Here is an 18,974-nt window from a genome sequence, read left to right on the forward strand (position 1 = left end):
GTTGCAAGATTTTTCATTAAAAAATTCTTGAAACATTCTGGTGGTACATACAATCTTCCATCTTCTGTGCTTTTAGGTACATGAGTTGATGAGACCCATCGTACGAGTATCACTGGCTTTGTGTTTTAGAAAGATACGTTGTGCGATTAGACCTTGAAATGTGAAACTGTGGCTCCACCACTCCCAAAAAACATGTCATTACAATGTTATATTAACATTTCTAGAAATTGCAAAGCTTTTGTGGTTTTCCAACGAATTTTTTCAATGGCACTTTTGGTACATATATTCCCTCTGAGGTGCGATCACCAAAACAAATTATGTATCTTACCAAGATGTACAACATACCTACTTATTACTTACCAATACATTTTTTTGAAGCCATGGCTTTTTAAAATAGGAAAAACTGATTTTTCACAATTTTTCCCGCCAAAAGTCATCAATTTTGGTTGAATTTATTTTCTCGCATAATATCACGAATGACGCTAAATTACACTATAAACTTACATTTAAACCGAATTTGTAAATTTTTTCATGTTATATGGTTTCCATTAAGAAAATGTTTAATTCGCACCATTTTGGAAACCCTTGGCTCTCTACAAAGATTAAATCCATGTCTAGACTAACACTAACTAGAAAGTTACTTTGTTATAATTTCAAAAAAATTAGAAATTGTAGGGGGGAGGGAATCCTGCACTTTTGGGGCACACAATTACTTCAGTGACGCTTTTACTGACGGAAACTCAATCTAATGAATACCGCCTATTCGGGCCGAGGATGTCAATGGTCGATTGCCAAAAGCTGAAAAAAAAGGGGAAAAATTACCTACTCTTATAACGGAATCAGAAGGTACGGAGTTCGTTTTTTTGATAGAATTGTCAGAGAGTGTCAATTTTTGGCGAGTTGGCGAATATTTGAAAATATGTTCTTTCGTATAAATTCTCAGGCAGTAGTTTTTCGATTAAGTAGTCAAATGGTTGTAATTTTTGCCGAAATCGCTAAGAGACTTGTGTTTTGTTTGCCAGAACGTCCAAAAAGTGTTGATTTTTGCCTTTCCGGCCTAAAAAATACTCTTTTGATTTCGAAGTTTGTCGAACAATAATGAAGAGCTCTATTCCAAAGTGGGTTAAGTCATTTTTTAAAAAAGCACGTTTTACGGAGATTTTCACTTCAAAAGTGGGCTACTAGTCATCGATTTTTCAAAGAATGAATTTTTCTGCATGCAATTGTTCTATGTCCAAAGAAAGGAAAGGTGCACTGACCTTTGCAAACAGAACAAATTTTAGCATCAAAAGTTTTAAATGAATTTTTTGGAGAAAAAAGTGACTTAACCCACTTTGGAATAGAGCTCTTCAAACAAGTTCTGTTTTTTACAAAATTGTTTGAAAGCTTCTTTTTAATTTTGTCAAAGTCTGTCCCCTCCTTCTCCACCCCCAAATTATTTTATTTGTTTGAAAGCTTCTTTTTAATTTTGTCAAAGTCTGTCCCCTCCTTCTCCACCCCCAAATTATTTTATGTTTAATATTCAATTCATTTGTACTTTGAAGGCACTGCGTGCCCTCGCGAAAAAATCCTTGCCCATTAGTATTCAGTAAAATGCGGAGGAAACAATTACCTACATTCTTTGAAACTTGAACACCTTAGTTGTAGTACATATTTTCGGTTCTCGTATTTTTTTTTGATGAATCGATGATGAAATATTTATTTACTTACTGTGAACTGCACAAATTACAAGTAAAGGTACTTGTCACTATCGCCTAATATATTTGATACTTTTGTTTTATTGGAAACCATCATACTGATGGCTAGTATGTTCTTATTTGGTTTGATGGGTACCTCCTGCTGTTTTTTTTCTTTTGGATGATATTCTGTAGGTGTTGGAGATTCGTTAGGTCTATCTCTTCGTTCTCCCAACCTAGGTACCCCGAATTGTCGCTGCTATTTTTCTCGCTGATTTCTAGTTTTTTTCTGTCATCTATACGTTGTTGAAAGGTATGTTTGTCAAAAGGAGATGTACGTAGGTATATTTGATGTGATCTTCTAAAAGTTGAACTTGATGACGTTTTGCATAAATGGTAGTTTGTCGCAGATTAACGAATTTAATGTAATTTTCATCTTCAGTTTTATAGTTCTGAACAAAGTAGCAATTCGAGTCTACTTGTTCTATGACAATATAGGGACCTATTCGCTTGGGGTAAGATTTGCTAGATATGTACTTATCTGCGCTGCTGTGCAGATGTGTCTCTATCACAACTAGGTCACCCTCTTCAAGTCGTTTAGTTGAATCCTTCAAAGATTTTTTAAAAATTTTCATTTTGACCAATTTTTGACATCAAACCAAAACTTTTGACCAATTTTTGATGAAAAAATTAGACATTTGAATTAATTAATCAACCAATATGGTGAATGCAAACGCAAAAACTCTCTTGCAATCAGCGAATAGCTGAATGGCTTGTTATTCTTTATGATGAGATCCTAATCTTGTCGATATGAAATTGGTCATCCTCGAGAGCACACGGTAATTTGTTGAAAGTTGTGTAGTCCGCCGTGCGACATTGAATTTTTTCGATCGTTTTCTCCAATATTTTGTCAAGGTCGTGTTGTTGAGTCTTGATTATGTTCTGATTTGGAACATCGTAAGGTACATTCCAAATTTCCAATGGACTGAGTTCCATATTCTGATGGTGCCATATTTCAGTTCTTTTCAATGGTGGATACAAATTCGTGCCAATTCTTGTGGCTGTAGTCGTCTATATCATTGGCTTCATTTACATAGATCCTCAAATGAGTCTCAATTTCGCGCATATTGTGCTCTACCATCGTATTATTGGCTGTCATCCTTTTGTTTTGATCAGATTGCATTTTTGAATGGCAAAATTAATTTTCAAGAAGTTTGGAAAGTAGGAGTACTTATACCTAGCCACAGTATTTTCAACCAATTTTATTCCCTTCCTTTTGGATTTTTTTTCTAATTTGAAATAAATAATTTTCAATTTCATATACCTAAATCTGATATTTTTCTATGCATGCATCAATTGATGAACGAATTAATTTTTAAATTGATGCTGCTGTGTGGAGTTATTTTATTAATCATGCCATGCCACAAAGAAGTTCTTGTTTGAAACAAAAAAAAAAAAATATATGAAAAAAATATAAACGCGTTATGTAATTCACTATTGCGCATTTTAAAGCAGTTGAAGCATCCAATAAGTAGACAAGAAGCGAATGCAAAAACTATCTTGCAATCAGCATGTAGTAGCTGATGGTTAATAATCTTCGTGTTCTCGTTTATCTAAAAGGTCATCTTTGAACGATACGCGGAATTCATGAGATTGTTCGAGTTGTTTGTGAGGCAAATGCTATTTTTATGCTAATTGCTAGGTGCTTTATTAGTATAGCTGGTATGTAATTGAAGCATATGTTTCCAAAACGCACTAAGTCCAAAAAAATATTGATAAGAAATTCATGGTACTTGGTGACTTTGAATTTTTTCGATAGTTTTCTCCAACATTTTGTCAAGGTCATGTTGTTGAGTCTTGATTACTCGTATGTTCTGATTTGGAACATCGTAGGGTATGAGGCCATAGCATTTTCAACCAATTTAATTTTCCTTCCTATTGGATTTTTTTTTCTAATTTTAAATAAATAATTTTCAATTTCATAATAAACCTGATATTTTTCTATGTATGCATCAATGAAGTGATGAATGAATTAATTTTTAAATTGATGCTGATGTGTGCAGTTATTTTATTAATCATGCCACCAAGAAGTTCTTGTTTGAAACAGAAAAAAAAATGAAAAAAAAACTATGAATGCGTTATGTAATTCACTATTGCACATTTTAAAGCAGTTGAAGCATCCAATAAGTACGAGTAGACAAGAAGCGAATGCAAAAACTCTCTTGCAATCAGCATGTAGTAGCTGATGGTTAATAATCTTCGTGTTCTCATTTATTTAAAAGGTCATCTTTGAACGACATGCGGAATTCATGAGATCGTTCGAGTTGTTTGTGAGGGAAATGCTATTTTTATGCTAATTGCTAGGTGCTTTATTAGTATAAGGTATGTAATTGAAGCATATGTTTCCAAAACGCACCAAGTCCAAAAAAATATTGATAAGAAATTCATGGTACTTACTTGGTACAATTGGAAAATGTAGAAATGGCTCAAATGGGCCAATTTTTTGATATTTTTAGCCAAGACCCTTGGGCACAACATATCGAAAAGTCAGCCATTTTGCATGGGCCGCAACTTTATGCCAGATGGCCTTGCAACCTCAGAATCTTTGAAAATGGACTTAGTGCAGTTTGGAAACATATTACCTATGCTTCAATTCTATTCTGAAAAATTAAACTTAGGTAGGCAAGTACCTACTCACTTCATTCCATTTCCATTTTGTCGAGTCCAACGAAAATGCAATAAAAAGAATGAAAAAATGTGAACATGGTTTTAATTTTTAATCGAGTAATTTTATTAGAGAATAGGTGTAAAAATATTGATACTTACTCAATCATTTATTTATTTGAAACTATTTTGAGCCTTTTGGTGAAAAGATGAATAATTGACTGATTATCATCTCTTTCATGTTTTTGATAGTTTCTGCTGATTTCTTCATAATTAGAAATTCTTTGCTTAGGCAGATACCTACATGTTTGATAATGAGTTTAGGAGGTGCCCTTTGCAGCTGGCATGAATTCGAAAATTTTGAATGATTTTCTTAGTTGAATCGTTTTTTACATTTTTATTTTAGGTAGGTAGGTAAATATTCGATGATTGATCGTTTCCCTTCAGAAGCGTTATTTATTATGAATGCCTATTAATCTTCAATCTCCTTTTTGATATTTTGAAAAAGTATAATTTTTTATTCAAATCATAAAAGTATAAAAATTATTAAAATACTAATCATTTTGTTAAAATTTTATGTCCTTTTTCTGTTATCAAAATTGTATGCTCGGCATGAGCAGCTCTAGAATAATCTTCAGTAGTAATACTCCATTTGTCGGGGAAAAGCATCGCATTTCTGGTACCTTCGCCAATCGCTGGCTCAATGGTGAATATCATTCCAGGCTTCATAACTGCGTTTAAACTTGCACTTTCATCTAATGAACAATATCAATGAGTAGGTAGGTAATTATTTTGCTAACCTGCCAACTGTATCATTATCACACTAGAAAAAAAAAGAACGAATCGTCTTGAAAATCGAAATCATGTTGCCATTACCATGGACAATATCTGGCTTTTCGTGAAAGTATCGTCCAATTCCATGCCCCAAAACTTGTGGCATTACCACGTAACCTTTTTCAGCTGCTGCTTGTGCTATTCGATGACCTGGACAATGATTAATTTTATTCAAGCAAACTAAACTTCATAACTACACAATTACGAGTAGAATCCTCTTTCAAGTGTTTGTTTTTTCGCTCACCAATTGTATAAAATGGAACTCCAGGACCACAACAATCGATTCCAGTTTGCAATATGTTTCGAGTAGCTAGCACTAGTTTTCTTCCCGCCTCGTCTACTTTTCCCACCAAGAATGTTTCAGCACAATCTCCGTGGTATCCTTTGTAATAAACCTATAATAAGCAATTGATTCAATTTCTGTTTGAAAATGTCAGGTATAGGTAATATGTATGCTAGAAATTTTAAAATGATCATACTGAGATATCCAAGGTTACTATGTCTCCATTTCGTAAAGGTCTGCTGTCCGGAATTCCATGAATAAATATGTTGTTTACCGAAGCGCAGATGGATTTGGGAAAGCCGGAATAATTCAGAGGTGATGGATATGCTCCTCTTAGTTTGATCAGTTGATGAGCACGTGCATCCAATTCGTCAGTAGTCGTCCCTACCTATTATGGATTGAATTGAAAATCAGTGATCTGATTTTTTTTTCGATTAATCACTTTCTCGATTAGAGATTATGATACCTATACTTAGTATGACTGAGAAGTGAGAACTTACACGAACAGCATATCCAAGCATTTTCAATACATCTCTGGCAATGATGCAACTTTCTGCTATGGCTGCGATCTCGGTGGCATTTTTTATTAAAATTTTTCTGGGTACCTTTTCATCTTTACCAGTGTACACGTATTCAGGCCTCGGTATGTGCTCAGGGACTGATAATGGAGGTGAAACATCCAAAGGTGCGACTGGTTCGTATTTTCGTTCGACTCTATAAAATACATTTTCGTGGTACATACACATATTAGGTATATCTGGCTCGAGTGTGTTGAATTTTGACTATACATGAGATTTTCAATTTGAATAATAAGTTAATACGTACTTAAATTAGGTACGTTGCTAGTACTTAGTAGGTAAATTATAACGTTGGAAATTGATCATTCCTTATTCAGAAAACTGAACTCACCTTGATAAGATTTGTTGAAAGGATAAAAACAAAATGAATGTTACAGAAAATATCAGCTGCCGAAACATTTTAAAACGCACAAAATTTTACACGGAGTGAGCCACATTTTAATTGAACCGTCCTTCACCCCTGCTAAAAGCATAGCATCTGAAGATAATTGAAGATGGATTCTGATCGCTGATGTTTATCGCAATATTTAAACGAGGTACCTGATTCCTAATTTAGATTTCAACTTTGATATTGATAAAATAATAACTTACTGATTGGCTTATTTTTCTTAAAAATGTATGTATCCTATCCGATAGTTCCTTTGTATTAACATCCGATAATTTGCTTCGGTAATTACAATTGTTTGTTCGAATTGAGCGACTCGAGAAAAATCTGTGGTCGTAATAGTCAAAGGTTCAATCAACAAACACCATTCCTGGTTGAATTTTTTCGTTACATTTTTCAGATTCTGTGAACAATTTGCAGTTCAACTTTTTTGATGTCTTTCACCCTCCTTCATCCTTTCCTAATAATTTGGACATCCGTGAATTTTGAGTCTGGGTCATCCCCATTCAAACCCCTGCAATACATCAGCAACAGAAGTTCAAATAGGTACCAAATTTGAGCTGAAAATAACTTCTGGCGACTCTAAAACAGATATTTTCATGTCGTGTGGCCCCAACCTCAATCTTAGGATCATGATGGAGGTTTAGTAATTCTAAATTAGGCCTAATGTGCCAACTCTTAAAATCCAAAATCTGGAAAATACATACATCATCCCTCAAATAAAAGCCTTCTTCTGTCAATGAAAAATATATCCATTGGGGGTGAGGGGTGGGGGATTCTTTCCTGAAGTTCTGTTTAGATATATGTATTTTTTATGCAAAAAACAAGAACGTTCTAGATGCACCTATAATTGAATTAAGTCCATCCTGAAAATGTTTCCATTCGCCAATTTTCTACCATCAGGTCTCAGGGATTCCGTGGATGGCAATCAGGGCTTGCAAACCAAAACCGAAACCCCCAAAAACCGATTAAAATTGCTCAAAACTGAAACCAGGAGCGTTATTTTCCCACTACTAAAGCCATAACTGAGAGCGTTATTTTTCAAATTAAAAACCGAAACCCAGAGCATAACCAATTGAAAACTGAATTAGATTTGGTTTTGGAATTTTTCAGGTAATTAGCCTAATTAATACTGCATTTTTGTTGAAAATAAAGTAAAAACTGATGCTAAAGTTGAAACTAAAAAAGTTGACAAATTTGGCACTGCCAAAGTGCCGCTTTCTAGTCACATACACAAAGTACATTTGTAAAAGTGATCACTTTCTTGGCCTTGGGATTTGACAAGACAACTGTCGTGCTCTAGGAAATGGTGGTCAAAAAAATCTGGAATTAATGAAAAGTCTGGTTATTATCAGTAATTTTGACAACATTACATTCCAATGTTTATATGGGGACCTTTCATTAGCCAATCAGAAACAAGAGGACACTAGCGCGGCGCACCTCTGTCAAGTTCCTCTTCCCTCTAAAAAATGAAGAAAAACGGAAAAAACTGAAACCAAAACTGAAACTGAAACCGATTCCTTTGAAATCAAAATCTTTAACCAAAACCAGAACGAGAGAGATAATATTTTAAAAAACCAAAACCTTTACTTTTTCAAAAAACATAAACCAAAACCAAAACTGAGAGTGATATCTGTCCGCTTTTCAAGCCCGGGTTTGAATGATGGTTTTGTAAAGTAGAAGTTTGTTCCTTAATTTAGCTTTACGTGCAAATAACCAGTTCATCTTTTCAAATTGCTTGTTTTTTGAGTAACCAAAATTGTTTCCAAAATTGAAAAAAGTCTTCATCACCTAAATTCCTTGTGACAAGATTCACGGAGGGGTGGGGCTATTTGAGGAGGGAAAAAAATCATACCCTACCATTGAATTTATATTATCAGTTATCAGCTCTTGAGTAGATGAAACACTGGTGAAATATAATATTAATAATTTACTTTCTACTCGCTTTGTCCATTTTCACAACTTTTCAGGAAAAGGGAAAACCCATTTTCCTTTAAACGGGTAAATTGGCTTTTTAGGCGAATTTTCCTGATGGCAATGCAATTTATTATTGACTGAAATACAAATCAAATTTGGAAAATTATGATACTTGAGAGGTGAGGGGTAAGCAGCACCTGGAATTATTAACTTGTGAGCATCACTGTGTCAGCTGAGACCACTTTGTCAGTCAAGACTTTAAAATGAGTAAGAGCATTGTACTTAAATTCAGACTAGCTTTCGGCAACGTTGACACTTTGAAGTCAAGTGGCACAAAAGTTGGAGATGTTGTAGAGATACACACCAAGGGAAACTACATACTATACGCCGTTACAAAAGACAGATATACCATGATGAACCAACAATTGAAGACTTCATTTGTACAATGAAGGCGTTAGCCACAAAATGTACAGAACTAGAACTAGGTATCAAGAAAATTGCAGTCCCAAGGCTAGGATGTGGTCTAGATAAACTGGAGTGGCCTTTAGTGCAGCAAGCTCTGCTAGAGTGCTTCAAAGGTGTTCTAGTCACGCTGAGAGTCTAAATGTAAAACCCGACCGGCCAACTAGGACAAAAGTAAACTTGAATGAATCACAATTGTATATTTATGTAAAGAAGAAAATTGTAAATAAATGTATTGTTTTTATAAGAGCTGGTCAGTGTCGAACAAATATACATAGGGTTTCAGCTTAAATATAAGATTGTAAATAGGTAAGTCTATCATTCTTTCTTTTACTCTTCTCAAAATTTTTTCTCACTTTAATAATCTCCTTTCTATTTTTCATTCCTATCTTAATTTATGCTTCCAAAAACCAAATGAAGCCTCAAGATACCTAAGCCAAAATTTCAAGGACTTAGGATAATCAAGAAAATCTCTTAAAATAGCTGTAAAATACATAAGAAATAAATAATTTTAGCATAAGAACAATCTATACATGTGGGTAGTTGGTGAGAAGCCAAAAGCAAGTGCACTGACTGCCCCACAAATGTCCCTATGAATCTTGTAGCAACAACTAGGGGGTCCTAACTTGTTAGGATCACTCCTGGGCGAATCACTCCCCCTTAAAATTTCACCCTAAGATGGGTTGGGGGCTCAGTCGTGATCTGAATAGGTACGCGTGCAGGCAACCACCTAGGGGTTATGTGTCGCAGTGGACAATCCGTCTCACCTCCCTTCTTTCCCTTTCCCTCCCTGCTTCAGCTTGGGGTGAAGCTGTATATTTACTCAGAATAGTTAGTGTCTATTACTCTAGTAACCCCAAGCTTAAGATTGTTTTTCTTTTTAATGAATAATTATATTTCATCGGTTGACCAACTGCAGATTTTCTTAAAAACCATTAATCACAAATCGATTTAAAAATGCATCTAGCTGCTATTCATCAATTTCAGATTCATTGCCGTTGCTTTAAATGGGGGAGGGGGATGAAACTCGAACGAACGATTTTATTAAACGAATCTGTACAAAACTACCTATACATGATGAATGATGATCTTTCAATATGATAGGTATTACATATACCTACACATCCACCTACAAAGTCAATATCCTGTTGCCATTTTCAGTAATAACAATCGTATGCCCGAATTTAGCCACCCTAGAATCATCTTTTGTGGCACATGTCCAACCATCAGGGAACATTTTCTCTTCAGAGCGACCTTCTGCGATAGCTGGTTCTATTGTGAATACCATACCAGGTTCCATTTGCCTCCAGTGATCAATGTTTTCTTCGTTTGCTATCAATGAAAGCAAACACGACCATCAATGATAAATTCACGGAATCAATTTTTAGGTATCACATCTAAACTAACCATAATGGTCGATAGCTGGACGTTCATTCAAGAATCTACCTATCCCATGTCCGCACACTGTTGGTATTACGGTTACTTTTTTCAGCTTGGCTTCTTGCTCAATTCTTTCGCCTAAAAAATGAAACATAACCCTTACAAAATAATTCGTTTTCTTTTTAAACGGACTAACCGCATTTGAACTACCCAAGTCTTTGAATCGGACTCCTGGTTTACACATTTCGATTGCAACTTCTAACAAATGTCTGGCTGTTTTCACCAATCGTACGCCTTTCTCGTTTACTGTACCAATATGGAAAGTTTCGCTGCAGTCTCCATGTAAACCTTTATAATACACCTGAAAAAATCATAAAAACATGAAATTTAGACATTTTTTCAAGTGAGATAAGTAGGTATAAATAGATTACTTATTTGCAACTTACCACGATGTCAACTTTGATAATATCTCCATTATGTAACATCCTATTATCGGGGATCCCATGAACGATGATGTTATTTACAGAGGTAAAAATGGATTTCGGATATCTATTATACATCAAGGGCGATGGAAATGCTCCTTTTTCTATAATTAGTTCGTGAGCGTAGGCGTCTATTTGGTCAGTAGTTGTCCTGGCCTGTAAATAATTAAAATACGTCAAGTTTAATATCATGACGATAAGTCTATCACTATGGATTAGAATCATGAAAAAACTAGCTAAGTATATTACACGAATGAATTTTTTCAAAGCGTTCATAACTTCTCGAGCAATCGAACAACTCGTAGCAATCGCATCTATTTCGGTAGAATTTTTAATCAAGATCGCATCGGGGGCATCTTCAGTGCCATCCAAGAACAAATAAGGGGGTCGCTGGATATGAGTAGGAACATATTGAGGGGCAGATACATTCAAGGGTTTGACTATGTAGTACGAACCTCTTAATTCGTTAATGAAATCGCTGGGAGAAAAAAGATAATCATCGTAATTGATTAAGACCGTTGTAAGACCAACTAAGTACCTACAAACTCACCTTCGTCTAAATGTAGGCTGCCAATTCTCGCAAAAGTAAATTAATAAAAGAAAATTGAACAAAAACACAAGTAATCGAGTAAACATATTGTGCCGATGAAAAGATTATGTTGAAAATTATTTCATTTTTGAAAGTTCACATCATACTTATCGAAAGTACAGATCGGTGTAGCTACCTAAACGTGTGTTTGAAACTTCCTGGTCGTGATTAAAACTGATACTGATCAGCTGATTGCCGTTGAAAAAATAAAAGTGTTTGTTGATATGAATTTTACCAGAAGATTATCATTTTTCCGTTCGTGAATTACCAACTTGTGGCTTTAAAAGTCGACAGAGTCGTTACGAAGTCATGTGTAGGGGGAAGGGAAGAAAAGGACGGAAAGTTTTGCAATTTTTATCCCAGACCCCCGCCCCCTCTCAGGTTTTTCCAGCTATTGTCCTTTTATTGAGCGTGATGGAGTGAAAATTGTGCAGAAAATTGGTTGAATTTCAACTCAACAATTTTTGGGTACTCGCATTTTAGCTTTGATTTTATTTTATTTTATAATTTTTTCAACAATTCAGAATTACATATTTACAAAATTACGATGATTTTTGGCACTAATTACTTCGATCGAAATCGACTATTTTAAAATAATACGTGGAATAATTAATGGAATGGCTAATGATATACCATACATATGTACACAATACGTCTTATTACAACGCTATACATTGATTTGAAAAAAAAATCATTACATTAAATCATATTAGGTAAATATTCAAATCAACAATAAAACAAAACCATGATACATTATACTATATCTACTACATATTATGTCCATCAGATCTTCAAACTGCATTTCTCAAAAGTCCCCAGACTAGAAAATTTAGGTTTTGAGAAACCTGAAAAAGAAAACAATTTTCATGAATTATTTCAAAGACTACCTACTTATGATCAATTTACAAAATAGCATAAATTCGAACTTTTTGATTGAGCATTCCTTAATAAAGAAACATTTTCTCGATTTTTCGAGGGCATACTTGCCCTTTTCAAAGGCATCGTTTGGGATTTGCCTCGATTTTCCTTCTCCGTTTTCATGTTATTGTTTCGCAGTTCGTCGATTAATTGCAAAATAGGACGTCCATTGAAGTAAAAATGGCTACCATTCTTGTTTTTATAGTTTGCAGCTGAATGAATTATCTTCGATTCCAAAGTTCCAACGTTCTGAAGGAAAACATTAACAAACAAATTTAAATTAGCCGAGTAATGAGGTGGAAAAGCAGGGAAACAATCGTGGATGCGAAAATGGAATTCTGGAAATTGATTTGGGATCAAAAGACAGGGACTAAACCACCTAGGTATATTATTGACTTACTTTTTGTTCTTTTTTCAGTTCTTTTTCTCCCTTCAATAAGCTGCCTCCTCTGTTTGTGAATTTCTTGAAACTTCTGGCATTGATCTCCAACTCGGTTAATTTTGATCGCAATTCGACCCATTTACAAGCCAACTTGTTCAGTTCGATGGTTTCTTGGTATTGTTGTTTCAATCGATTGATTTCTTGTTCATGGGCAATCATTAGATCTTCATCGAAAATCTCCGAGTTGAAGGCTACGAATTGTTCACGTTGTTTTTGACTGGAGTGACATTCTACCCATAAATCGATGATTTCTTTGCGCATGTTTAAAACTTCGTGTCGAATTTTCTGTTTCCATAATTTTTGGCAACGATGGACTTCCCTTTGAAGCTGTAAATTTTCGAAAATTGAATTATTTCAACTACCCACTTAATATGTAGGTATAGATAGGTGCTGTAATTTAGATTTCATTCGGTGTTATATGTAGGTAGGTACCTATCTAAATATCAACTTGGTACCTGTTTGGTTTGCTGACAAAAATACTTACATCATTCAAAACGTATTTACGACTTTGTTTGGTAAAAGTATTGGATAGAAAATCTTGTCTGGTTTTCACATCAATGGAAAGCTTATCCCATAAATCAGCAATTTTACATTTGGTTTCTTCGACTGCATTTTTCTCCAATTCCAATTGCTTGAGTAATCTGAGTTTCCAAGCGTGTAATGCGTTAAGGTTCTCCGTAGTTACAGCAAATTGGGTACTCAGAGCACTTTTCTCAAATTCAGACCAAGTATAGATTTCCATCTCGCTGAGTAAAGTTTTTATTTCGTCTATAAGTTGCGAATAATGAAGTTGACGTTTTTTCTAAAAAATTAGATCAATGCACTGGATTAATTGAAGAGTTGGAATGTTGCATACATAAACAATAGGTAGGATATGACGCCTACTTTGAGTAGATATAATTTTTGCAAATTTCTTCTACATTTTTCCATTTTCTTCGGAGATAAAATTTCGTATTTGTGGTATTTTGTTGACATACCGAGATCAGAACAAAGTGATTTTTCCTGAAAATACACACGAATGTGAAGAAAGAAAATTTAATTGATATGATTTTGATTATGGGTCGATAACTTACTATTTTTTTGAATTCTTGGAAACGATCGTATCTTTCTTGGTATAAAACATGGCTTTCATCTGATCTGCTTTCCTCTGCAGTTTGCTCATCTCGTGTTTCATTAGAATTATTCTCCTTTAAAAATAAAAGAATGAAGACAAGTTAGTACCTACTTACACTAATTAAATCTCGTCTGGAACAAAATACGCTCCTGGTTCGTAAAAAGCGTGAACTCTTTCGCTACCTGCGATGATGAAGTGCACTCTCGGGTAGGAATTATTATTGGTGAATTTGCTGTTTTACTAGAATTATTTTCATCACTAATGGGTATAATTTTGAAATTATCATCACAACTCGATTTTTCGTCTTCGGATTTCAATTCTACTTTGATTTCTTCCATCTTTGTATTCGACAGTTCGGCAATATTATCAATTTTATTGGCTAAATTAGCGCTGCAAAAGTAAAAGAGGTGTAAAATTGTCAATATGGAATAAGTACCTAGTTTATATTCGAGCTCGAGTACGTATAAAATAACAAAGTACTTACCACAATGTTCTAAACAATTCGTCGTTATTCATGTTGCAGTACAAGTTCAAATAAGTTTTTTATAAACAATTTTTTAAAAATAAATTTGATTTTGAGAAGTACTTTTTTGAAAAATTGAACCAACTGCTGCAATTTTTGTAAACAAAGAAAAACATTACATTTGACCAAATTATTCAGTTCAACATTCAGACCATGATAGCCATTAATTTGTCTGGAATGATTTTCTGTGAGCGATCCGAGCGATCCCAATTTGAAAATTTTGCATTTCGTATCTTGGTTTTTTATTTCAGTTTTGAAGATGGCATTAATTTTTCAGAGGACTTTTTCTTGTGTAAAATTATTGAATTTCTTACACAATGGTTACCACATTTTTTTATGGCATTTTAAAAAATGAATGGTGATATGCAAGCTGGAGACGAAAAAAGAAACAAAGAAAGTGTCTTACTAAATTTTTGCGTTGCATTTTTATTTGCATTGCGCCAAGAAGACTTGGAGTGGCGCCACCGTCGCGAGGGCGACGATAATGCTAAATGGTCTAAGGTGAGATCATGTGGATGTCATCAAAACTAATAATTTACGAGACATTGTTTTGACTTTATTTTAATAAAAGTAGTAAGTAGGTAGGTAGGTAGGAATATTTTACTTTATAAATTATGAAAAAAATCAAGAAATGAGAAATCAGCTTCAAGTTGATAAGTATTTACGAGTGAAAGCGATGAACTTGGCAACCAATGCAACCATCAACCAATAAGTATGATGAAAGCAAATGCAAAAACTATCTTGCAATCACTGGTCAGTGGCTTTAAAAAAAATTTAAATTCGAAGTTTTGATGCCATATTTATAGGTAGAGGAGAAGGTACAATTATGGACCCAGGTACAAATATGGACCCCCCATGGTTTAGTGTACATCCACTAGCGCTACGGTCATTCTGGGTACTAAAAAATATACTAGTAGTGTAGTATGGATGATCCAAGTACTTATTTTGGATCCATGCAAACTTGGGTGTCTCTCATCAGCAATTGTTTTTGTTTGCGCATTATTTTCTTCACAATGGAAAATTTTACAAGTTTTTCATTCGGTAATTCATCAACTTCAAATAAAGTTTGGAAAAAAAATTATTAGCGAAGTAAGTAGCTTACAATGTGTACTTTCAAAATATACTTTCATATTTGTCTTTACATTAACTGATTTTCATAATTTTTTTCATTTTTCTTAAACTGCGCCGATTTTTTTCATGGGTATAAATATGGACCCCTAAATTTTTTTACCTAATTTTGATTCAATATTTTTTAGAATGTCGAGAAAAGTGTTATTAGCAAAGAAGACAAGTCCAAAATGTTGAAAATGGAACCATGATTTTTCATTTTTCATAAACTTGGCCAATTTTTTGCATGGGTATAAATATGGACCCCTAAATTTTTTTCATCTAATTTTGATTCAATGGTTTTTAGAATATCGAGAAAAGTGTTATTAATAAAGAAGACAAGTCCAAAGCATTGAAAAACATCTTCAAATAAATTTTTGTTCAATTTTCTGAAATTTTTATTCATTTTTTGAGGGGGTCCATATTTGTACCCGAGTCCATATTTGTACCATTTTATGTCACTTTTCTAAACTTCAAATTTCTCCGTGAGTTTTCAACAAAAAATTTTTTTTTTTTTTACACAATATACTAGAGTCTTTGGCCTTTCGAATGGTATATTCGAAAAAAAAAATTGATGATTTTTTCTACCCTTTAAAGCCAAAAAGCTAGAGGGGGTCCATATTTGTACCTTCTCCTCTACCTATTATTTGTAATGTTAAACTTTAGGTACACTTATCTCCCTCCTGTGAACAGATAGCTAAGGGTAGAGGCACCAAATATGGACCACTTTTTTTTGGAGGATTGCCACTTAAAAACTATAGGAGGTAGAAACCTCCACAAAGGCTTAAAATGAAGTTCCATCCTTCCACTAACACTGTACAAAACTTCAGGGGTGAAGGTCAACTTTAAGTATGTTTTTTTTATTGTTGAGTGATGAGTGTCAAAATTTTGGACGCCTAATATGGACCACCTATAAAATTTCAAAATAAACATATTTTCACATTTTTCAAAAGGTCATATTTATTTGTAGAAATGAACAAAAAAACGTATTCTAAGCAGTTCAGGTTAATTTTGAATATTTTTTTCAAATTGTTGAATGATGAGTGTCAAAATGACAGTTCAAAATTTTGGACACCTAATATGGACCACCTAAAGAATTTAAAAATAAACATATTTTTACGTTTCAAAACATCATAATTATTTATTAGTAGAAATGAACAAAAAGAAGTATTTCAAGCATTCCCCTTTTCAGCGGCTGTAAAAAATGACTGAAAAATTCAATATCACAGGTGGTCCATATTAGCGCACCCCATAAAAAAAAACTTTGCACTAAAAATTTCTGTACATACCCTCATTTTTAGCAAAAACTGATCACTCCAGCAGAAACTACATCCTTTTTTGATATTATAAACATCAATGACATTTAGAAAATTACACCACATATATATTTTAATAAAAGTTGAAAAACACGCTAAAAAAATTTTTCAATGTCTCAAAACAGTTTTTTGTAAATTTCTCAGCGAGTTTTGACTTTACAGTTGTAATTTTTGTCTCATTCGTTTTTTTGATGAAAAATACATCAGAATATATGTTTTCCTGACAGATTGCGCTAATTACCAACGAGAACGGGCGCTGGTCCATATTGCGGACTGGTCCATAATTGGTGCCCTTACCCTTATTTATTTTCCATTCTAAAATTTTTTAAATACCTAATTCTTTAAGAGCGTATAGTATTCCCAATTCACCAAACTTTTTCACAGCATAACAAAAATGTCTAATTTTATCTACATTGGAAGGAATGTTGACCGTAACCTTAATTCTTAACCGAAATGGATTTTAACCACTAAAAAGAGCCAAAAACGATAACGTCTATAACCGTAACCGAAATACGGTACATAATTGGTTTAGAATTTTGTAATCATAAATTTTGCAATGTGTATCGAAGTTGATAAAAATTGAATGAGCTTTTATCTTGACATAGTGCGGTATGCCCTCCATCGCCTGTAAGGGATGCGGTAATTATCTCTATAGGTATTCTTACATCTATACTGAAAGTGTCGTATACATGCCCATAAGGTATATAGGTCAATGCCAGCGGACCTCGCATCCTATCTGCTCCACATCATATACACAGCCTTATAGCTGAGTATAGGAAAGAGAATATTTGGTTCTATTTAGGATAGGTAGGTGTAGGCGAGAGGATAGGGTTCGCTTCCACACTACTGTTATAAAACAGTAGTAAAATAGTTTCATTCATAATTCCGTTCATACCCAAAAGATAGCTATGTAGGATCGTTAAACTTTATGTACGTAGGTACGTAGATGTGTGAGTCGAGTACATAGCAACTGCGACAAAGCTCACTCAAGTAGGAGGAGTTTGGCCACTGGAGAAATTATATATACTCAGTAGCTCGCGCCAATTCCTCAGTTACTTGGATTCGCTTGTCTGCAGCAGACGTTTCCGAGTAAAGACTCGTATTTGTAAGACATCATGGCTTTTCCATGGTGTCCCCTTTTAGTCTTAAACACTCATATTCGCGTGTGATTATTTTATAAGTTTACCGGATCCGTTGATCCTAGAAATTGTTATTTATTTGATAATTTGATATGTATCGCGACATATTCAAATTAGGCAAAGTGTCTACATGATAACCTCTTTTTAGTTAAGGTTTCACCCATGATAAATAATCATTATTATTTATTCATGTAAGCACTTGGTGAACAAAAGCGTACAGTTCCGGTAAGCATACGTGTAACATGTAATTAGTCAGCGATATCGACTAATTACGGTGCTAAGTGCTAAAAAGGGGGTTTTTGCACTTATGAGTTCTTAACTTACGTTCATCTCAACGTAAGTATTTTGATGTAATATTATATTTCTACATAATATTTCCTTGTGCATAATTCAAACGAGATTATGTTCATCAACGTGATTAGTCATAGTCAATAATCATAAAAATGTATAAAATATCTCCTTGACTTAAGTTTAATCGATTATAATGTGAGTACTGGCGAATGCTCCTGTTAAACTTAAGTCAATAAATTTTTATAAATTGTTTCGAAGAGTTTGTCTTGATTTCATCTCTCTAACGATTTAAATTAATGTGAATAGAGGATTTGAGCAAAACTGTCTTAAAATAGGTCTTCTGAGCTATCCAGGTATTCTCTCTTTTTAGAGTAGGCAATTTCAACTTGAAGGAAAATTCTAACTGCCTAAGCAGGGAACTATCTTCTTATCCACCTATAGACAGTGGGGCCCGAACCCCCTATATCAATCTATTTTGACGCTGTATGCAGAGTAAGTTTTCAAGATATTTTAACGATGTTCTCCTACCTACAATTTTGACAACTTTTATGGAAACGTCATCATTTTTTGAAGATTTTCAGAGATTTTTTTTATAGTCTCAGTATCAACATGTGTTGAAAGAAATTTCAATGTGTTTATATTCGTGTAATAAATTCTCGCTCAATCCTTCACAAAATTATATCATCACTTTTTGATGATATTGAGTTCAGTTCTGATTTTAACTATAGGTAGGCTTTTTAAGCATTTTTACCTCGATCAGTTTAACACATTTTCAACACCTTTTTCAGCACTTTTGGCGAATTTTTCCAAAATTTCATTACTTTGAATTTGGTAATTGTTTAATTTTCAGTCATTTCAATCATTGAATGCTTTT

General features: G+C 33.9%; 3 protein-coding genes across 3 annotated transcripts; all 3 read right to left on the reverse strand.

Moving 5' to 3' along the window:
- Positions 1 to 4,828: 4,828 nt before the first annotated feature.
- Positions 4,829 to 6,533, reverse strand: LOC135840980 (methionine aminopeptidase 1D, mitochondrial-like). The gene is made up of 6 exons (XM_065357758.1): positions 6,367 to 6,533; positions 5,958 to 6,171; positions 5,654 to 5,845; positions 5,419 to 5,569; positions 5,217 to 5,324; positions 4,829 to 5,095 (listed from the first exon to the last, which is right to left on the reverse strand). The coding sequence occupies exons 1-6, from the start codon at positions 6,432 to 6,434 to the stop codon at positions 4,899 to 4,901; spliced, it is 930 nt and encodes a 309-aa protein (XP_065213830.1). The 5' UTR covers positions 6,435 to 6,533; the 3' UTR covers positions 4,829 to 4,898.
- A 3,287-nt stretch (positions 6,534 to 9,820) lies between these two features.
- Positions 9,821 to 11,431, reverse strand: LOC135840808 (methionine aminopeptidase 1D, mitochondrial-like). The gene is made up of 6 exons (XM_065357507.1): positions 11,212 to 11,431; positions 10,911 to 11,139; positions 10,626 to 10,817; positions 10,390 to 10,540; positions 10,207 to 10,317; positions 9,821 to 10,131 (listed from the first exon to the last, which is right to left on the reverse strand). The coding sequence occupies exons 1-6, from the start codon at positions 11,295 to 11,297 to the stop codon at positions 9,929 to 9,931; spliced, it is 972 nt and encodes a 323-aa protein (XP_065213579.1). The 5' UTR covers positions 11,298 to 11,431; the 3' UTR covers positions 9,821 to 9,928.
- A 392-nt stretch (positions 11,432 to 11,823) lies between these two features.
- Positions 11,824 to 14,240, reverse strand: LOC135838693 (protein regulator of cytokinesis 1-like). Its single transcript, XM_065354425.1, has 8 exons — positions 14,209 to 14,240; positions 13,907 to 14,114; positions 13,684 to 13,797; positions 13,496 to 13,612; positions 13,095 to 13,412; positions 12,569 to 12,937; positions 12,177 to 12,417; positions 11,824 to 12,095 (listed from the first exon to the last, which is right to left on the reverse strand). The coding sequence occupies exons 1-8, from the start codon at positions 14,238 to 14,240 to the stop codon at positions 12,034 to 12,036; spliced, it is 1,461 nt and encodes a 486-aa protein (XP_065210497.1). The 3' UTR covers positions 11,824 to 12,033.
- Between the last annotated feature and the right edge of the window lie 4,734 nt (positions 14,241 to 18,974).

Source organism: Planococcus citri, chromosome 3 (genome assembly GCF_950023065.1).
Source record: "Planococcus citri chromosome 3, ihPlaCitr1.1, whole genome shotgun sequence".
In the NCBI taxonomy this organism is placed as follows: domain Eukaryota; kingdom Metazoa; phylum Arthropoda; class Insecta; order Hemiptera; family Pseudococcidae; genus Planococcus; species Planococcus citri.

Coding starts and splice junctions, on each gene's coding strand:
- LOC135840808 (XM_065357507.1), bottom strand. CDS start 11,297: ATGTTTACTCGATTACTTGTGTTTTTGTTCAATTTTCTTTTATTAATT. Junction 11,140..11,211: donor CAGCCTACATTTAGACGAAG/GTGAGTTTGTAG, acceptor TTTTTCTCCCAG/CGATTTCATTAACGAATTAA. Junction 10,541..10,625: donor TTATCAAAGTTGACATCGTG/GTAAGTTGCAAA, acceptor TGATTTTTTCAG/GTGTATTATAAAGGTTTACA.
- LOC135840980 (XM_065357758.1), bottom strand. CDS start 6,434: ATGTTTCGGCAGCTGATATTTTCTGTAACATTCATTTTGTTTTTATCC. Junction 5,846..5,957: donor TGCTTGGATATGCTGTTCGT/GTAAGTTCTCAC, acceptor AATCCATAATAG/GTAGGGACGACTACTGACGA. Junction 5,096..5,216: donor AAAGCCAGATATTGTCCATG/GTAATGGCAACA, acceptor ATTGTTCATTAG/ATGAAAGTGCAAGTTTAAAC.
- LOC135838693 (XM_065354425.1), bottom strand. CDS start 14,240: ATGAATAACGACGAATTGTTTAGAACATTGTG. Junction 13,613..13,683: donor TCCAAGAATTCAAAAAAATA/GTAAGTTATCGA, acceptor GTGTATTTTCAG/GAAAAATCACTTTGTTCTGA. Junction 12,418..12,568: donor AACTGAAAAAAGAACAAAAA/GTAAGTCAATAA, acceptor GTTTTCCTTCAG/AACGTTGGAACTTTGGAATC.